Here is a 21,124-nt window from a genome sequence, read left to right on the forward strand (position 1 = left end):
GAAATGGGATTTTCTTCAATAGCTAAGTCAGTCACCTGAGCTCACCCAACAGAGCAGCTTTTTAGTTAAGTATAAAACTCTAATGAGCGCTAGACCTGGGGCAGTCATTGACTACGAAAGATTTTCATCATATTATGAAGCAATCCCCATGTTTAAAATGTCCTATTATTTATTTTTTCATCCTCTGAAAATGGGGGCTGGGCATAACAGTGTCTTTAGTTCATAAACAGTTATTGCAATACTTTTGTGAAACGCCTTGAATTAAAGCTGAAAGTCTGCACTTCAATCACATCTTGATTGTTTGATTTTTAAAACCTCTCTGTGGTGCACGGAGGCAAAACTACAAAAATGATTTCTTTATCCAAGATTTTTTTTTTTTTTTTTTTTTTTTTTTTAATCTTTAGTTACATTTCTTGCACTACTGAACCTAAAAAGCTTCTAGCGTGAACACGAGTGTTAAACATCTGCAACACCAGCGCTACCCTACTCTGGGATTGACTTCCTGAAACCCTACAAACTCATTTTTAAGAGATCCTGAACCCTGTGTGTTGTGCATCACACTGAGTCGTGGCTTTTACAGCTCTATTTGTCAAGGGGTAACTTCCCAGCTTGTTGCATTTGTTGCTGTTTGCCAACATGCACTCCTGGGTTCAAAGCCATTGCAGCTTTTTGTCTCCCAAGGACTTGAATGTTTCCTGTTAAATGTATTACACGAGGATACCACTCAACAACAAGCATTTTTCAAACCTTCCCCCAGCGGCTTTTAGTCAGGTGCACAGGAACCCAGCACAATTTCCTCTGAAAGATTTGAAGCTTGAGGTTTTTTCACAGACTTTCACAACATGAATTAATTGAGTAGTCAAGCCATTTATAAAAAGTGGAATTGCCCGACTGTGTTTCACTGTCAGTTAAATTGGCTTTTCCAACCAAAAACCTACTTTCATGTTTTGCCAAAGTTTCAAGAGACTCATTGTGTCTTTGCAAGGCAAATTAAAGCCAGTGTGTTGTTCTTTCCCTTAAATTTGTCGCTCATCTGTTTGTAGGGAACCCATGTATATATGGCTGTTCGATATAACGATATATATCAGATGACGATATAAAAACGTCTATCGTTTCATTTTACGCTATCGTTTGTTTCGTGCTGTCGCAAAATAAACTCTTTACGGCAATATTTTTTTCATCGTTTTGATGGTCACTGTAGTGGCTATATTATTTTCTTAAAGTTCTCTCTTTCTCTTATATTTTATATAACCACACTACAGACGGACAAGCGCCTGTTTTTATGCGTTGTGGTTAGCAACAACGACGGTAAAACCATCCGCTTGTTTATGTTCCACATAAACCTTTCACAATACAACTCAAGATCCTGTTGAGACTTTTCAAAATAAACTGAATCACGTGACAGAGCAGATAATTTACGGATGAGAAGTAAAAAAGAGCCGCCAGGTGCTAAAAAATAAACCTTAGACTCAAACGTTAGAACAGGCTGTTACGGAGCCCCCCAGGGGACATGGGAGAAAAAAAATTAGGGAGGAAAAAAAAAAATTAGGTAGGAAAAAAAAAATTAGGGAGAAAAAAAAAATTAAGACGGACTTTTGCGAGATCTCGCAATAGTATTGCGAGAATAAGTATTGCGAGATCTCGCAAAACTCCAACAATGGCGGCAGCTACTTAGTTGTAATATTACTCTTTCTGGGTCACAAAATACACTTTTAAGATATTTTGAGGCGTGAATGTAGTTGTGTAAACGTCAGATACCTGCTCGGTTTACAAGACATCACATATTTGCAAAAGAGCTCCGACGTTTTTGGAGATCTGACACCCACTAGCTCGAAGCTAACGGGAGGTCGAGACCTACTACAGCCGGGAGGAACACGGCTTTCCCGGCACATCGTGCCTCGACCTCCCGGTCGGCTTCGAGCTGGCGGCCACTAGCTCGAAGCTAACGGGCGGTCGAGACCTACTACAGCCGGGAGGAACACCGCTTTCCCGGCACATCGTGCCTCGACCTCCCGGTCGGCTTTGAGCTGGCGGCCACTAGCTCGAAGCTAACGGGAAGTCGAGACCTACTACAGCCGGGAGGAACACCGCTTTCCCGGCACATCGTGCCTCGACCTCCCGGTCGGCTTCGAGCTGGCGGCCTCCGAAGAATGCGGCTAAAACTTTTGCGAGATCTTGCAATACTTTTGCGAGCGCTTGCAATACTTATTGCGAGATCTCGCAATACTTTTGCGAGCGCTCGCAAAAGTCCGTCTTAATTTTTTTTTTCCTCCCTAATTTTTTTTTTTTCCTCCCTAATTTTTTTTTTTTTTCCTCCGTAATTTTTTTTTTTCTCCCATGTCCCCTGGGGGGCTCCGTAGGCTGTTCCCCGCAGCACGCTGTGTAATAAATACTCACAAAGAAAACGGCGGCCTTTACAACTTATGTCTAAAAATGTATCGTTTCATAGATCGGTTAAAACACTGGACTCCAGCTACATGACGCACAGCTGGAAATACTTCCCGCAAGTCGAGATTCACAGAATTTACAGAAAATGTTACATTTTTGTGATTTATATCGTTATTGGACGATAGAATTCTTATATCGGGATATGAGATTTTGGTCATATCGCACAGCCCTACATGCATATGTAACTTGCAAACTGTATGAATGCAAAGGATCTTCCCTCTTACTCTGTCTGCTTTCCTCCAGCTCAAACCTTCCCCCAAAGGTAGTATATAGGTTAAAAGCATATGCAGCTGGGCTTAATTGCTATTATAAGTGGTATTGTCAGATCAATTGTGTTTTGTTAATGCAATGGAACCATTGGTCTAACTTTGGCCCAGCACCAGTGCCTCTGCCCTGCTCCCCTCTCTCCAAAGCATCATGCCCCCATGCTTCCCCCTAGGCAGTATATTGATCTAGCTACTTGTCATGCCTGCTGTCAGCTCTTGTCCTGCCTGCTTTCCTCTGATCCCACACTAGTATCAGAGAGGGCAATTAAGAAGAGGGTAGAGAAGATGGAGGTGAGGATAACTCGGATCATGTAGTGATGTAGAAATTGTATATGGAAATGCATTTGGCCAGTCAGGGAAATTGTGCATCAGTGGTGTGTGATAGGAATAGAGAGGGGACAGATGGATTTAAGGTTTGGAGGGAGAGTGACAGTAGATTTAGGGTTTGGATGTGTTTGCACTGGTGCTGGTAATTGTTTATCAATGTTAACTCTTGGGAGCAAAAGATTGAGTGTACACACTCCAAAAAACTCAAGCTATCAATAACCAAAAAAAGGAATAAAATGGGGAAAAGATTACTTAAAGTAAACGAAATGATCTGTCAGCAGAAGAGTTTCAATTCGACAATTTCTAAATCAAGCTTTTAGAAAAGCCACATTTCTAGTCTTAAAAAAAACTTTTCTCAAAACTAGTGTGAGCAGACTAAAAGTAAACACATTTATCTTAATACAAATAAAAGATCTTAATGTCTTCTCAGTAGGGAGGAATTTGTGCTTAAATTTAGAATTCATTCTTATTGCACGACTACTAGAGCAAAATTCAATGTTCTTATGACCGTAAGTCATAAAAATAAAGTCTATTATTTGACTTGAAGTGCAGAGGATGAATTCAGAATTTAGTCTTGCAGCCTAAGGAAAGAAACAGGAAACAAATGTGTCTGTATCGCTTGCCAGATGGAAAGCAGGGTGAACAGGCTGTGGCTGGGGTACGTGTTCTCATTTAGTATCCTTTGGGCTCGACACAGATACCTCACCTCACTGTTATCACTGATGCTTGGAGGATCGGTGCTGGTGATGCTTTCTATTTTTCCCCTGTGAGACTTAACAAAAGGCTATACAGCAAGACATTTATACAGAAAAGTGGGATAAATTGTTTAAAAGAAGTAAACCTGACTTAGATTAATGTAGTAGTAGTAGTAGTAGTAGTAGTAGTAGTACTATTAGAAATGAGATTGGCTTCCTTGATGAAAGGAATTGATCTCAGTACGGTCCTGAGCAGTGAATCAATCTTGATGTATATCATGAGATAGCTTTTGTTTTTAACAATGACGAGAGAATTGCTTTTAATGTGGCTATATGTTAACATGACTTGTAATCAGTGTGGGAACCCATTGCACTCATGGTGTCACAGCTTTGTTATAAAAGCTTGGAGATTAAGAAAGCAAAGGAGAAACTTATCTGTAAGCATAATGGAAAAACCATAAAACAGTAAAGTATGATAGAACATCCATCCATCCATTTTCAGTGTACTTCAGGGTAATGGGGGGTGGTCTGGAGCATTTTCCAGATGTAGTAGGGCAAGGTATGGCATGGGCTGGTCGCCAGAACGTTTGCATTTTAGAAAATAGCCATAAGCGCTACTACAAATCTAACTTCCTTATATGCCCACATGCATGATGGGCCACATGCAACTTAAAAAAAACGCAAATGGAAACATGCACAAGCTACAAAACACAATGGAATTTGAATAAAAACATGGAACGTGATGGAATAGCTGCAGAAGTAACATGCTAACAGTAAACCGCTAATAGCAAACATATGTACAGTATTAAATGACTCAGTATAATTAAAACACGTTACCTTCCATCCTTTTGTCCGTCACATCACCGATGAATACTTCGCTTCTTTTCAGGGTGTCTCAGAAAAATCCTTTGCATGTTTTGATTTATGTCACTCCCGCAGTTGGTCCGTCATGAACCCCCCTCCCCCCGAAACACTTGCTTTATGTTTTGTGAGATTTTTAAATTTTTTTAAATTTTTTTTTTTTTTTATAATTTTGTTTACTTTTGCATCATTTCTGGTGTTTTCTTAAGCTGCAGTCCGTTTGACCCCTTAGTGCCACTTTACACATGTTCACAAAACAAAGGAGTTCTGCCCATACCTGTATTATGGACAAAACAAATGATAAATAAGCAACATAGTTATTTATTGTGTTTGTCTGCAGGTATACATGATTCTGTGGTAGAGAATTGGCAACAACAGGCAATTCCATGTGGTCACGTTGATTTTAAATGTGTGAAGAGTTGAAAATGACATTCTCGTAGCTCTAATTTCATGTATTGAGTTACTCAGAGCTGGTAAAATTTCTCAAACAAGTTATACATTTAGAAACTAATTTCCAAAAAGCTTGAAAAAAGCAAAGTGCACTGACAACTCCTCCGTGGTAAGAATATATATCCTGTCATAAAATAAACATAATAGATATTTGATCCTACTTCAATGTTTACTGTGCTGAGAGAGGCTGAGCAGGGCAACAGAGGACTCATTCAGATCGGGTTTTAGATTTGCTTTTGCCCGGCTGGTGTCTCAGATTGTTTATAAATGTGCACAATATCTTTTCCCTCAGCTGTGTTATTTCCATTTTATCTATCTCTACATCCTTTAATCTTCTCTCTGCCACTCTGTGTCTCCCCCTGTCTCCACTCTCCACCCTTGCGTCATGTCGTTCATCCATCCATCAGCTAAACCCGAGAACTCGGCCTCCCCTGTAACAGTGGTTGCTGGCACTAAGCCAATCACTGTGGCAAGCTGTAAGTCAGCAAATGGCCAACCCGCTGCCGAGATCTCCTGGGTGACTACAGCCAATGGCAATTACACAACGAAGCAGCAGCCGGGGACTGACAACACGTTGACGGTGATCAGCGAGTACATCATGGTCCCAACGCCAAACGACAACGGGAAAGAAATTACCTGTGTCGTATCACACAGGACCCTGGTCAAACCAGAGAGCTTCAAGATGAATTTAGCAGTTCAGTGTAAGACCTCTCACAAGTGCACATACATCCATCAGCAATTATTCTAACCCGATTAATTGAGCTCATTGTATTGGGTTTTTCTTTATTTTTAAATTAATAAATTAAATTTCCTCCTCCCATTCATTCTTTCTTCCCCCAGTTGCTCCCCAGGTAACCATAGAAGGTTATGACAACAACTGGTACATCGGCCGCACAAATGTGGCGCTCACCTGCAAGGCTAATGCAAACCCCCCTCCAACCACTATCCAGTGGAAGTCGTGAGTATTGGCACATCCTTAAATCTATATTGTCTTATCTCTTTGTCCGTCTCTCCCATTTTTCTTTAGTCACATTTTCCCTTTCTTACCCTTCATCACCAGCTTCACAGTCCTCACAGAGCTATAATTAGCGCTTTTATTATTGCAACTACAGAACTGTGCTCTGATTATGGAGATAGTTGAATAATTTGTCATAATGGACTCTGTGACTTGAGATTTAACCCTTGCATAATGAGAAACACAGTGTGCGTCTGTCTCCATTTTCTGTATTATCAGCTATTAACATAACTGTGACAAAATCTGGGGAAAAAAAAAGTCTGGAAGTTTAAAATAGAAGAAATGAGATTTTGGGATTGGATCCAGCAACACTGATTTTCCTGCTGTCCCCATTGTATCTCCAGCAGTGTGTTATAATGGATTGCCTTTTAGGGAAGGGTGGCAAACTGATTGGTTTTGTGCTGCTGATCAAGATTAGCTTAATATGACGAAACAGTACAACGCAGCACGTTTCTGTAAATGTCCGACTCTCTGTCCCCAGTGTCAAATGTCCTATTTTTCTTTTCCTGTTCTCTTCTTTCTCATACCGATATGCACTTTTGTCCCTCTAGGACGACAGGAGAGTTTCCACCTGCAGTGCAGGTCAGTGAAAATGTGCTCAAGGTACAGAATGTGGATGAGTCTGTCAACACCACTTTTTTCTGTGAGGTCAACAACCAAATCGGGACGACCAAAGAACAGTTTGGGATCCTGGTCAGAGGTGAGTTTAAGTGTCACAGATCAGCGCAGCATGCTAAAATTAGGCACCTGCTTAAGTGGCCTTTACAATTTCAGTTAGATAACATTTTAAATATCATATTTCAGCATCGTGTGATGTTTCTCAGTGGAAACAATCTCATTTGTGCACTTCCCTGTGACATAATGAATTAACATTATGATTGTTCCTGTCACTGCAAGTCAACCCTTCTGTGGCTCTAAATGGATTAAAACCAATGCGAAGGGTAATTTGCGCAACTTGCAAATGCCCCAGCACGCTGATAAATTGTACACAGTAAAGGCATCAATAAAGCAGTGAACATTTCATAAGTAAAGTGAGAAAGCCCACTCTTGGGACTCACTTGGGTCTCATTCATCATGTAAACGTTTCCCTTAGCTTGTACATAAAAACATTTATATCTGAACCGCGAACTGGAACAAAGTGCACTTTTATCACACAGGCTACACATTTCCTGGTGTCCTCTGCTCTCATGTCTTCCCTAGGGATGCACCTTGGATGCACCTTACATGCACCTCACATGTCACATATTCACACACACAAACGGACACATTTTCTGTGCTGAGGGCTAACTTGGGTGTTTAGTGTAGGGCTAAGGGGTCCAGCTGCTCAGTCCATGGTGTGTGTCTGTGTGAGTGAGTGCGCGTGTGTGTGTGGGAGGGAATCTGAGCGATCAGAGCTTGCATGTGCATTCCTTTTATGTGTTTTTTTTTTTCTTTTTTCTTTCTTGTTGTTGTTCTTCAACGTCATAAAACCCTTCCCCTCTCTGCTTTTAAGAGTGCGTGTTAGTTTTTTGTGTATCTTTGCATGCGCTTAATAAACTCTATTATCAAAGTTTCCATGCTTTATCAATACCCAAGGTCTGTCAGCTGCTTAGTACATCTTTTGGCATTTGCATTTTTTTATTTTATTTTTTTTTCCCCTGAAGGTTTTTCATGGTAGTTCAATATTGTGAGAGCTGCACACGAACTAGACGGTTCCCATAGATATTTTCACTTCTACTTTTTCTTATTCTTTCTTTTTTGCTTCTCAGCCATACTCTGTGCCATCAGTAACAACAGGAAACACTAACGCAAAGCAAGCAACACATAAAGTGACACATTTGGCTCAAAATGATATGGTTCACTTTGTAATATAGTGGATTTTAGAATAGTCTGCAGTATGGCTGCAGTGATGCATGAACTAAAATACTTTGGGTGTGTGTGGGTACATGTTTGCAGGTTGTGAAATGCATGCATGTATTCAGGTGTAAGCACTTGGAGAGAACCTTCCAGAGCAGGTCATACAGTCCAATTGCTGCTGTTTGAGAGTTTTAGCCACCCCTTTCAACAGTGTTCACGTCTGTATTTCACCTCATACAAAATACATCCTCCTTCACTCTTCAGCCTGCACTTAGCCGGAAGTGATTTTCTGCTGACATCGGGGTAAACCTTTTCCATGATGGGCAGAGAGTGACTACATCTTAAGAGCCACCCAGCTCCTCCATGGCCTCATTTCAACATTTTTTTTTTTTTTTTTTTTTTTGCTTCTTCTAGTCCTCTTGCTCAGTCTCTCCCGATTTCATTTTTGTTTCTCTCTCACTCCCCCCTTTCGTCAAGTCCCTTGGCTCCTTATGGTGCCACAGCATGCGTCACCACCACTCCTCTGGGGCCATTCTGTACTGCTGCATACAGTAGGTAGTGTAAATGGCTTCTGTAGCACAAAAGGATGTCACCAACTCCTGCTGTGTATTACAAGACACAAGCAAGTGAGATACAAAGATCTAGCGAGCAGAGGGAGAAAGAGGCTGCTGCTTTTAGACTGCAAAGATGGGGAACATGCCACACCAAGATAAATCAGTGCCAGCATGCAATCCTCAGTCAAAGAAGCAGAGAGTAAGGGCACGAGGAATGGAGAGAGAGAAAGCGATGCTGACAGCATTTAAAACTCATGGGAATCATGTGCTGCTGCATCCTATCTCTACCACTATTGGCCTCCGCTATCTCTCAGCGTAGCGTGTGTTTCTGTCCGTCTCCAAGCCTCTCAGAGCGGATCAGTCACCCTTTGCTGCTTCAGCTCCTGGCTGCTTCTCTTCTCAATTCCACCATCCGTTCCTCTCCTGCTCTGTCTTTTATCCTACATTTTCACTCCTCCCCCATTCTTCATCCCACTTCCCTCTTTCTCTTCTTTCATTTTCTTTCGGGTCTGCTTGTTCCTTACCCGCGTTGAACTTCCCACAGTTGGTCTTATTCTCTTGCTACCGACCACCTCCTCCTTCCATCCTACTCTTCTCTTACTCATTGGCACAGAAGGAGGATAAGACGCGAGCTAAAATTGCCAACACTTAATAGGTGACTAAACCAACAAGCGAGTGTCAAAGGAAAAGAAGTTTCTAGATAGCAAAAAGGGAGAGAAGTGCACATAAAGAAAGACGGTCGGTACTATTAAAGAGAAATTAAGGAGTCTAAGAAAGATGTGTAATGCCTTCAGATGGGATTGCAGTTCAGACCTGTGGATGCTAATGTGAACGTGTGTAGACAAACGGGACTAAGAGGGGCCGACAGGCGTGAAATGGCCAGCACCTGCTACATAGCAGGTCCCCCCACTCCCCTTTACCCCACAGCTGCATGACACACACAAATTTACACACTAGTGTCTGTGTGCTTACTCGCGCCTTCTGCCCTCGGTCTTGTCCTGTGCACATGGAGGCAGCAAGAGGGATGGATGTCCTCTCTTCTCCTTGCCTCTCCTCCTCTCATCTTCGATCCTGCTGCTTAGTCACACAGGCACGCAAACACATCCTAGCCTTCTCTCTTCTTGCATTTCTTTCGATTTATCTCTCCGATGCCATCTATTTCACTGCAGTTTGCTCTTTCATTGCATCTCTCATCCACTCAGTTAGCATATGCTCTCTCCTCATCCTCCTTATCTCTCTCAGGTTGTCTTTCAGCCTCCGCAAGTCTGCCGCTGATCTTCTTGCTCAGAAAAGAGACTCCTGCCCCCAGCATTTTCCTTCTCTCCATCTCATGCTTGTGCTATCTTTCTCTCTCTAAGCTTAACTCTTAAATACCAGTAGCTCTTCCTTAATCACAGCTTAGTAGTCTCCATCCCTCCCTCCATCCCTCCGTTCTGGGCTCCTCTCAGGGGGGGTTCTTGTGTGGCTAACCCAGATTCCATCCATTTTTTTTCTTGGTTTTTTCCCTCATCATTCCTTAAAGGGGTGGCTCAGCTGAACCTCAAAAAAGTTAAATGCTCTAGATTGAATCCCCCACATGGTCTGAAGGGCTCTTCAGTTAAACGGAAAAGAGATTTCCTCCCAATTCGGTGCATTTTTCCCATTTTCAGACTCATCCAAGGAGACAGTTCAAGGGCAAGGGGCTTGGCTATTTTCCTCCGTGGGGTAGAGTGTGTGAGTGTGTCTGTGTGTGTACGCCTGTATCTGTCTGCGTCTGTCGTTGTGTGTCTCCGGCCATGCGAAAACAGCCAGAGAACAGGTCTGATGGAGCCAAGTCTCCCTCCAGCCTGCAACTGGCCCCCTTCCCACCCCTAATTAGCACACACAAACACACATTTCTGGAGACACACACTCGCACAGACACACTCAGCTGTGTTCAATAACTTAACATACTGACAGAGAATACTACTAAGGGATGCTCTAGGTGCAGCCCAGCACAACATCCGAGCAGTGATGACCATGGAGCACGTGTGTATGTATGTGAATGAGACCATGCATGTTTTTTGGACGGCTGCAGCAAACGTTACTTCTGCTCCATCTCTCTCATTACTCGCGGTCACTTGGAGCGTACAGTTGTGTTGGACATGACTTCATAAGGACCATGCTGTTTTTTTGGCTTCCACAGTATGTTGTGTGTCTCTGTGTGTGTGAGTTTTATGTTGTTGTTTTTTTTGTTTTTTTGGGGGGTTTTTTGTTTTTTTTTGGGGGGGGGGGGGGTCATACTGCATGTTTGGTTTTCTCCCCACATTATCTACACAGCATGCATATTGCAGTTTTTCATCTGGTTCATTCGTCAGCATGTCTTTGAGGTGTCCTCTCGTCACTCACTCAAATTCCACTGGTGCTTTGTTAGGTTGTGACTGAGTCTGCACTTGGAGTCTGTGATGGCTCCTTTACATCTCTTTTTGTGAATCTTTTAAATGTTGTCTCCAGAAGGGTAGAATAAAACATGATGTATTATCCACAAAAGGATTTACCAGCGCAGACTTTGAAAAAAAAATACTCTTAAGAACTGACTTGAGTTACGCATTAAATATAATTAGATGAGTAGAATTCAGAGAGAATTTGCATTTGATTTTCAGCGTAATTCCCTTTGATGTGACAGCAGTGTGTGGCAGCATCGGGCCCAAACTTGGCACTGAGATTTTCACCACGTAGCATGTGGTGGAGCTCCACAGAGTCGGAGGTGATAATGCATTTCTTGTGTTCCTGTTACAAGTGGACACCGAGGGCTAGCTCTCACTCTCATGTGTGTGTGAAGGGGAATGTTTAGCACAGCTTGGGGGGGGGGGGGGATCTGTGTGCAAGGGGAAAGTAGTGTGAGAAGATGTACGAAAGGAAAGAAAAATGTACCCGCATTATTAATTCTTTCCCTAGGCATGTGTTGAAAGTGAAACACAGAGGAGGAGAGCACAGAGAAGTAACACATGACAGAAATACAAACGCAAATTGGACAGGGAAAATGGATTTGGAGGGCTGAAGGAGCGTGTGCAGGAGACAGCTAGTGAAGTGGAGGCAGAGATGGAGAAAATGGTAGCAGAACTGAGGAGAGGAAGAAAAGAGTGAAGCACAGGTGTAGACAGCAGTAGACTACCATTCTCTCTTTTGACACGAATCAGTGTTACACGAGTAATACTGTCAGCTCTCTGTACAGTTAACAAGAGAGGCCGGCTTCTGTTGGATTTCAAATGGAACCGACAATAAGAATCGAGCTGATTTGCTACTTTCGAATTTAGGCAGGGATTTCAACGGCAGCGTCTACCGGTTAATCCTCTGCCGCGGCTGGTGAAAGTGCAGAGTGTGGAAAGGAAAGCAAGAGCGGTAAGAGAGGATGTTCGGCTTAACCGAGGGCTCTTGATCACTTTCTGCCAGAGTCTGAAATTAAAAAATACATTTTCTCACCACAATTTATTTGGTTTTATTCTGTAGTTAATGCGCTCAAACCTGAGTGGAGCGGTAGCACTTTGGAGTGACAGATAACAAACAGCCTATATTCCATTACATCATGTTTCAACAAAGCGCATTGTTGCAGAAAGAGCAACATGAAAGCCTTTAATTTCATTCTGAGGCATCACGAAGTAATGAGTACAATAAATAAGAAATCGGAGACGTGAATGCTTTGAACCCTGTAAAAGTAGGAATAATGTATATTGAGACATCATTTTCCGTTCCTACTTCAAGCAGGCTTACTTTTATATCTTCCAAGAAGGCATGCTGCAGGAACAGCTTACGGAATAAAGTCTAAGCTGTCTTTCTAATTTGTTATTCCTGTCTGAGTTATACCACTCGTTATGTCGTCGGCATATTCCCTTTAACGTTTGTAGAACACTTCTATCCAAAGCTTTGGCGTACAGCGAATGCAAACATTATTCTGGTTTTATTCTCGCTGCCCACTGAGTCAGAGATGACACTGCAGCACATGGGAAAACGGTCACAGGTTGTGTTTGTGGGGAGTTGTCAGAGTCCCTGAAAGCACTTAGAGCCCTGAACTCATGACCCCCGAAGCCCGTACAAAGCAGCAACATCCTGCTTGTGTTAATAGTGTTACTAGTCTAGGCTAGTCTGTGCCCGTGACACAATCAGCTAAAAGATTTTAGAACTTCCTGAATTTAATGTTTTCATTTAGTCACGTTCCTTTATAACTGTCTGAAGTCTGAACTGGAACATTAGAATAGCTTTGATATCGGCACTGACTCGTGCATTTTTATTGACACGACAAATGGAAGCATTTCATTTAATACACAGCCCCAGTCTGAACTGTTAGCTGACTTTCATGCAGAAGCAATTGAATTTGTTGCCGTTGAAATACCTGCTTTAAAATACAGCACTAGTATTACTGAAGGGGAATATCAGGGGAGGAGAAAGTACAAGTTCAGAAAAAGAGTACTGACAAGTCACATGGGACCTCTTTACAACCCTGATTTAGACAGCACTGCTTATCCCTGGAGTTTTTTGTACAAAGACGCACAAACAGGGATGCTGTGTGTTTGATTGCAGAGCCCTAGTTTCAGTCATAGCCTCCTGAGCTAGTTTGCACTCTAACAAAGCCTTTGTCAATATTAAAATGAACTAAAGTGACTTATTTTTCTTGTGTATGTGTAATGCCAGAGGAAAAATGGACCCACATATAAGACTGATGCGCACTCAACCAGTGCCTGTGCCGTACAGAAGTGGAGAGGGGCAGCAGTCTGTGCCCGCGCTCATACACTGCTTCCAGGAAGACTTGTCATTCCGCTGTGTCGCTTTGTCACTCACTCAATCCGCCGCCTCCTCCTCCAGCACCACCTTCTCCTCCTCCACCACCTTCTCCTCCTCCTCATCTAATTTCCACCCTTCCTTCCTCCTCATTCATCATTATCCTCCTCTGCACGGCCTCCACCTGTTCTGCTCTGCACACACTGATCCATGCTCTTTAATAAAAGTGTGTGTGCGTGTGTGTGTTGCACTTTTTTTTTTTTTTAACCCCCTGCCTTGCCTTTTGATGGTGGTCTGTGGACAGACCCTGGCTATCGAAGGGCAACACAGGGGGGAGGGTGGTTGAGACGTTGTTGTGACGTAGCTGTGGGAATGGGGACAGCAGCAGCTTTGAGGGAGAGGAGGAAATGTCAAAGTAGAAGGATGCTCGTCGTGCACACATGCGCGCACACACACACTTGACTGTACTGACACCTCAGCACTCTTACACACTTGACTGCATACATTTCAGACCAGCACCACTGACATCATCCAACCTTTTTCTTGCCATCTTGCTCTTTTTTTAACCCTTGTGTGGTGTTCGTATTTTTGTTACTCAGCCAGTGTTCATGGGTCTGGTGGACCCGCTAGAGTTTTGGCTTTCCAAATTAACACTATCAAACAATTTTATGTTAAATTACTCAACAGATGTTTACTTCATCCCAATTACAAGACATATGAACAGCAAACATGGTTAATTTTTTCCCTTTACCTTTGTTAGATCACATTTATGAATTAATGTGCTTCTCGTTTTTCTTTTATATAAAATGTTATAAATAAATCAGTTATAATCAAGTGGAGTGAGTGGAAAGACACAACACATTTACACGTGAAAAAATAATTAATTGTTTAATTTTTCTTTTGAAAAAAACTGAACACGGGTCTCACAGACCCGAACACCATACAAGGGTTAAAAAAAACAAACAAAAAAAACCAAAACTTTTTTTTGGCTGTCTTAATTTTTTTGTCTTCCTCTCCACTGGTCGAACCTTTTTCTTTTCTTTCTTTTTTTTTCTTTCTACCCTTTCTCAACCATATCCTTTTTCTTCCCTGTTTTTCTCCCTCCCTGCCTCCCTCCTACAGAGCCCCCAAAGAACCCATCCAATGCTGGCGTGGTGGCGGGAGCTGTGATTGGCTCCCTGCTGGCCCTCCTTTTGGTTGCCGCTCTCATCGCCGTGCTCGTCACCCGTAGGCGCAGGCAGCAGCAGGGTTACCGCGCCAATGGCGGCAGTGACATGAAGACGCGCATATTCGGGGGCGGCAAGAAATCGAGCAAGAACGGCACAAATGGAGGTGCGGGAAACGGCGGCGGCAACAACAACGGCCCCATCTACGTTTACAGCGAGAGCTCCCCCATTCAGGCCCTTGGAGAGAAAAACAACCACCAGCTGATTACCATGGGAGGCCACCCTGAAGTGGTTAGCACCACACCCACTGCCCAAGACATCCTGCTAAGCAACGAGTTGGACGACGCGGAGAAGAGGAAGTTTGACGAGCTTGACGAAGCAGAGAACTATGATCACTACAATCCTGGTGGCCCCATCCATTTGCCTCGCTCAATTCGCGATCAGGAGATGATTGGAGAATACGATGATGACATGGAGTCCCAGCGTGATGGCTCGGTCATCTCACGGACTGCAGTTTACGTATAGAGGAGGAGGAATTGGAGGAAGGGGAGGAGGAGGAGGCAAAAAGGCGAGCTGGAGAATTCCTCCTGAGGATTTTGTGGCGGTGGGGTCTTGTCCCTGTTTGATGGTGAAAAGAAAATCATACCACTTTTATTTTTGAAAAACAAAAAAAATCCATTTTAACTATAGTCTATCATTAATCACAGTGGACAGAATGAAAAAGAGGGTGTGGTGGGATGTTGTAAAAGGATTGTTGTTGTTGTTATGTGGTCCCTAAGAACTAAAAATCAAACGGAGAAAAGAACAACATGCCTCCCACCGCTTCTGCTCGTGCTCTCGCTATCACTGGGACCTTGCCGATTGACTGACAGACAGGCTAAAGAGAAACAATGTAATGTGGGAGTAGGTTCATGGAAAAGTGATTACAAGCTTAGAGGAGGCATCTCACTTGCATATTCGCTGTTATCTTCACTAAAACAGTAGCCGTGGAATAAGTTGTCAAGCAGTTACCTGATGCCTGCAAATCTCTTTACTTCTGTGGGAAACTTTTTGTTTTGCCAACGTGTTGAGCTGTGACACCTGGTGGGAAGTGGAGGACAGCGGTATGAGTCAGTTTGAAAGTATAGACAGTAACCATCAGGTAATTTCGAGACAGTAAAAATGTATTTGCTTATGTCTGCTGGTGACTTCGCTCTGCTCTCTCTGCCTTCTTCTCAAAACAACTCTGCCAACTATCACAGGCAGTAGACACTCTCAATTTGAACTTAGCAAAAAATTTAAAGAACATGAGGTCTTTGTGTGGCGAGCAAATAGAAAAGCAGTTAGGTTTTAACAAAGTAAGTTTGCTGAGAGTTTGAACCAAGTTCCTAACAAGGTGTTCACGAGCAAACTTTTGCACTGTGCCTGGAGGTAAGAGACGGTAAACAAGAGATGAGGGAATGAGGTGTAGCTGATCTGACAGGGTCAAAGGATGGGGAGAGGGATTCAGGAGGCAGGAGGACTAGAAAGGAGCACGTCTCTTCTTTTCTCTTCCTCCTCATCCTCGTCTATTCAGAGCGCTCCTGACAGGAGGAGCTTGATTGGTAATGAGCCGTGAAGTCGCTCGCTTAGCCGGGACCAACAGATTGCCACCACTTATCGTTTATGACGTGGCGATTCCTCTCTCCCTCCCACCTCCATCTCTCCATCATGCTTCCGTCTCTCCTCCTCTCTCTCCGCATCCTTCTCTCCCTTTCTCTCCAGTGTTTATGGGGAGTTTATGATTTATCCAGGGCGGTGTTGAGGTCAGGGCTACCGAGAGCAAAGTAGTATTTTACCGCTCCTGATGTGTCAGACACCCCACTTACTCTACTCCAGCCCGGTGTGCCCTGACATGCCAGGAGTGACTAATCCACCTGGAGTGGCCATGTTCACTCCACTGCACAGACACCCCAGCTGCCTCTCCCGCTTTAGTAAATGGTGAGATGTAACAAGAGCCCCACCTCCAGAGTGCAATGGCATTAGGTTAGACAGATTTTCAATGAGATCATATATTTCTTTCCATTAGCCAGTGTTGTTAAATGTAGTGAATTGATCGGGAGACATAAAAGGTTGCATCCGCAGCAAAGCTATGGGAGTCATATTGACTAACAGGCAACATGTGGCGAAATGGCCCTTTTTATGATGCAGGTTCAGGGCCGATTGTCTCCTGACTGTTAATTTATCCTTTTAACGAGCCACCGGAGGCCCGCTCGGGCAAATATTACTCCATGGCTATTGTACACCGCTGTCTTTGAGGCTCGGTGTGTGTACATTTGCATGCGTCACCATATCTGCATAGCCACTGGGCGACTGTGATGGACAATCGTAGAGAGAACCGAAGCTCCTCTAATCATTGCGTTCCCTGCCCTTCCTAATCAGCTGTCCTTGGACCCACTGGGAATCCAATGAAAGGGGTCTTGATGACTGTACCTGACCTCCTGTAAAGGACCTTCTAAGAAATGGGTTGGCTTCTGCTGCAGGTCATAAGGGCAAATGCAGGGTGACCCATTCCTAAGGGCAAAGATGACTGTGCTTGCGTTTCTTATCGTAGCTGTTTTTTTTTTTTTTTTTTTAACCTTGAACTACAGATGTGAGAGATAAACACTCACCCAGTATCTGCACAGGGCGAGGCAGACCTTGTTTGCCTTTGTGATGGCTGTTAACCTTCAGAGAGGTGGCGAGAGAGAGAGACAGATGACAAAAATAGAGACGGCGCTTCGTGTTTGAGCGCTGTCTAGCATATTGTAAGCCAGTGTGTTCAATAGGATTATCGTCTAATGGCCTTAGCTTATACTTAAATGCAACTCCTGCCAACCTGGGGTACAGTAAATTTGCCGAACGCAGCTGATTTCTCACACTCAATATGAAAATGTATTATTTTTACACTTGTATGTGTCACCAATACAAAGAAATATGAGTGCAACACTTAGTTTTTGTTTTTTTTTTGGAAGGGGGGGGGGGGGGGGTCAAAAAAAGAATACTGACAAAGGGACAAAACTGTTGTATGTACATTTTGGTGTGAGCTATCTGTGTACTATATACGTAAGCATCTTTATTTTTCTTGTGAAAATGTGGATATTTATGAAAATGTAAATATCAGATCGATGGAGCCAGTGTTTCCGATGTTATGGAAGTAAAGAGGAAAGCGTTTGTGGGTCGGCTAAACCTCAGAAGGCATTCAGAATGTAATTTTTAACCTAACGCATACCTCAGTAGTTTGGGTGTTTATAACATACTGAACTGACTGAGTTTAATTTATCCAAGGGCCAATTTGATTTGGGGGGGGGGGATGCATATGCTTGAATTTGTTTTTTGTTTTTTTTGTTTTTTTTGTTTTTTTTATCCGAGGTAACTTTATCTGCATTTATAAGCACACATTTCTTGGAAGACAATTGGCTTCACCTTCTCCTTGACAGAAACTCTGCACAATGCAAAAACTTACACACAATACTCAATTCATCAGATAGACCGTAACGACGCAAGCAACGGTCTGTTGAGTCAGCGCTCGGTGTGTGTGCGTGCAAATCTGTGTGCCAGTGTGTTCGGCGGCTTTAGGACATCTCTCGCTGCCATTGGACTGTAACTTGAGTAGCCACCCTTTGTCACCATGGAAAACTGGCAAACCGAAGATATTATTGTGCATTTCGAGAAGACTCACTCACTCGGCGCACACACACATACTGTACGTATACATTCGCAGAGTGCTGAGATGCATTCGCCCACACACAAACACCCCTCAGTCAGTCTCATTATGCTCACTCCCACAGCCAAACTGTGCAGAAGACACCTTCTACCTGACAACTCTGCCATCTCCTGACACAAGCCCACACAAATGTGTTCGCGTAGCTGCACACACACACACGAACACACTTCGTCTTACTCTGCCTCTTCCACAGCGGCTCTGTCAGGACACATACAGAGTTCTGTTAGTGTGGAAAGAGCTGTACCGTGATGTGTCCCCCTGCTCCAGTGCTTTCTGCCCCCCAAAGTGTCCAGCCTGTTCCCGAATCAGTGACTGTGTAGAACATAAACAACTACACATTCGGGGGAGACGCACACCTTTCACCCAGTATCACAGACACAGGCTTTTTAGGAAAGCGATTGTCCGTTCTGGTCTTGTTCTGCAGAGGGAAATATCGCTTTCATAAAAATGCCACCGCGCTGACCTCCTCCCCCTCCCAGAGCCCTTTGAATGCTTTTAGAAGAGTCGCATTTTTTTATTTTTTTTTTAACGACTCCAAAATGTTGTCTTTTACTTCAGCCACCTCTGCTACTGCGACCGCCTCCACAGACACACACACGAGCACATCCCATTGCCACCCACCTCGGTGCCCAAGTAAGGCTTGTCAGACAAAATGCTTTTAAGAGAAATCTGCAAACCTGGTCCAGGTCTTGCACAAGGTTAGATAGTCAGAATATCCAATATTTTCTTTTTCCTTTTTTTTTCTTTTTCCTGAGAGCAACGTGCTCTTATCGTTTCTTTGGCTCCAAACATCTGATGAGTAATCAAAGCCTTAACATCTCCCATCTCACATGCATTAAGTAAAAAATGAAGAAAAAAAAGAGAAGCTTCCGGTGTACATAGTATAAATATATAAATATGTAGCAGAAAAAAGAATTACTAATTTATGGTGTCACGTTTGTGTATTACTCAGTGACAGCACGCATGAAGGATTTATTTTCTCCTGTTTACCGCTTCTCCTCTCTTCTGTTATTTTTGCAGTGCTTTATAATTTATGTTTTATGAGTGCTTTATTCTTGACTGCTGCGCTGTGATTGCTGCCAAAACTGGCAAATGTGCTTCTTCTATACAAGTGAAACTGTATACAAACACACAACAAAACAGTCTTACCCAAAATGTGCTTTTTATTATTGACTGCTTTGTGTAAAGTTGTTCTTTTTTCTTTTCTTTTTTGTATTTTTTATTTTTATTTGAGTTTTATTTTGGTCTTAAAAAGAAGTAAAAATACAGATTAGAGTTGGTATTGCCATTTTTGTCATGTCTTTCTAGATTATTTTTCCGTATTCAGTTACTATTAAAGATTTCTTGATTTTTGAAATGTTCCGGTGTTGCTGTGTGTGGTATGTGTCTCCTCTTTCTTACCTTCATGTCTCTTTGACACTTGAGGTTAGCTGGATGACTGAGCACCCAGATTGAATAGAAACGCCAGTCATTGATTCACACTGATTAAATTTATAGATTAATTGATCAGGATATGAAGTAGCTTCTCGGTCTCTTGTCACCCATCCTTCAGATCTCAGACACACCCCTGCTTTTTCTCCCCTTCCCCACACTCTCATTTCCTGGTCTGGCTGCTTGTCTCATTTCACTTTTGATAAATCTGTGAGTGTGTGTCAACAGAAGTGTGATAACAGGCTTATGGGAAAATGAGCGCAGGAACAGGAGATGCCATTTCGTGGTTTATAATTGTCCTGAGCTCCACCTCCTCCCGTTCTGTTTTGTATATGTGACTTGGCTGGCAGAAGTAAACTTGCTGCCTTAGTAATGGCTAGGTAGCAGATGCTGTAGTTGTTTAAAGGGCACATTTTTCTATTAGGTGTTTCACCGGTGCCTGGAGATAATGAAAGCACTGATGCATTCCTATTTCAGAGTGCAGGAATACTATTATATTCAGCAGAGTTTCAACAGTTCTCATGTAAAAGCTGTACAAGCGTAGAGAAAAGGGTAGAGAGCAGGAATGTGGGCATGTAGCTTCAGTGGTTTTCCTGGAGGGAGGCAGCTTGTGTTTTCAGTTGGGGAATGTGCAGGCCAAGCTGAAACTGGGTGAATGGAGCGCCTCTCAAAGGCTGCATTGTTTGAGCTCTGCCTAAACCAAACAGGTTTGGTCAAATTTCAACAAGAGGGCATGCAGAAGTTTAACTGTGTGTAGGTTTATGCTTAAATATGCTGTGTGCGTGTGTTGATGCATGCATATGCACCTGCCTCATTTAGTTTGGACATTAAAAAGCGCTGCTGTTTCCCCACAAAACAAAAACTGACACAAGCAAATTCTGCTCTTTAACGTGCCTGTGATGGTGACAGTTGGTATATGGCAGTGATGGCAGCGAGTTCTCGGTGTTTGCCTGGTGCTTTGATGCCGTCATGTATCTGTGTGTCATCCTGGCTCCTTGTCACAGTTCATTTTTGTTGCAGGCTTCTTCTGTCAATGCACAGCTATTTACTGTGAGTCCAGCCCACCATCTGGCCTCTCTAATTGCTTTGGATTTGAGGCTGGCAAGATAGAGAGCACTTACACAGACAGACTCGCTCACTATCTCTCTCACGCACACACACATACACACTTACACACACTTACACACTTTGACTCCTTTGGTTTTCTAGCTGAATGTAAAACACTACGCAGCAGCAAGGCTTTTAAGGCACAGCTAGTAATAAAAGCCTGTGTGGTGCATGCGTTTTTGTCTCGCTGTTACACATGAAGGAAAAAAAAAAAGTATGCCCATCATGTGACTGAAGTGACCCCGTAACGCAGAACCTGGCCTATTAGCGCTCAGAGCAAATAACCTGGATCAGGAGTCAAAGTGACAGCTCTACGCCAGGCACTACCACTGCGTTCAACCTTAGCTTTCAACGATGAGACATGGTGCGGTGCCCCCCGGGCAACTCGGCTGGCTGGTAGTGGCACTGTTCCCAACAAGTTGATTGTGGGTGTGCGTATTAAAAAGTGTGTTCTTTGGTCATCCAGCGTGCTAAACAAGTCTGTTCTGGTGGTTAGGCGCCCACTGAGTG

The 21,124-nt window shown here is 43.2% G+C and overlaps 1 protein-coding gene across 2 annotated transcripts in view; it reads left to right on the forward strand.

Moving 5' to 3' along the window:
- Positions 1 to 21,124, forward strand: part of LOC146659336 (nectin-2) — a 95,636-nt gene that overhangs the window by 33,368 nt on the left and 41,144 nt on the right. The window contains exons 4-7 of one of the 2 annotated variants that reach the window (XM_085423329.1): positions 5,455 to 5,748; positions 5,888 to 6,005; positions 6,614 to 6,762; positions 14,309 to 19,424. In XM_085423329.1, coding sequence (XP_085279455.1) covers positions 5,455 to 5,748; positions 5,888 to 6,005; positions 6,614 to 6,762; positions 14,309 to 14,877 — 1,130 coding nt within the window. In that variant the 3' untranslated portion in view covers positions 14,878 to 19,424. Of the gene's footprint in view, positions 1 to 5,454; positions 5,749 to 5,887; positions 6,006 to 6,613; positions 6,763 to 14,308; positions 19,425 to 21,124 lie in introns of those variants that run through there. The other variant, XM_085423330.1, reaches the window with a different exon arrangement.

Source organism: Rhamphochromis longiceps, linkage group LG11 (assembly GCF_057381845.1).
Source record: "Rhamphochromis longiceps isolate RC_006_pf linkage group LG11, R_longiceps_female_GT1.1, whole genome shotgun sequence".
Lineage (NCBI taxonomy): Eukaryota > Metazoa > Chordata > Actinopteri > Cichliformes > Cichlidae > Rhamphochromis > Rhamphochromis longiceps.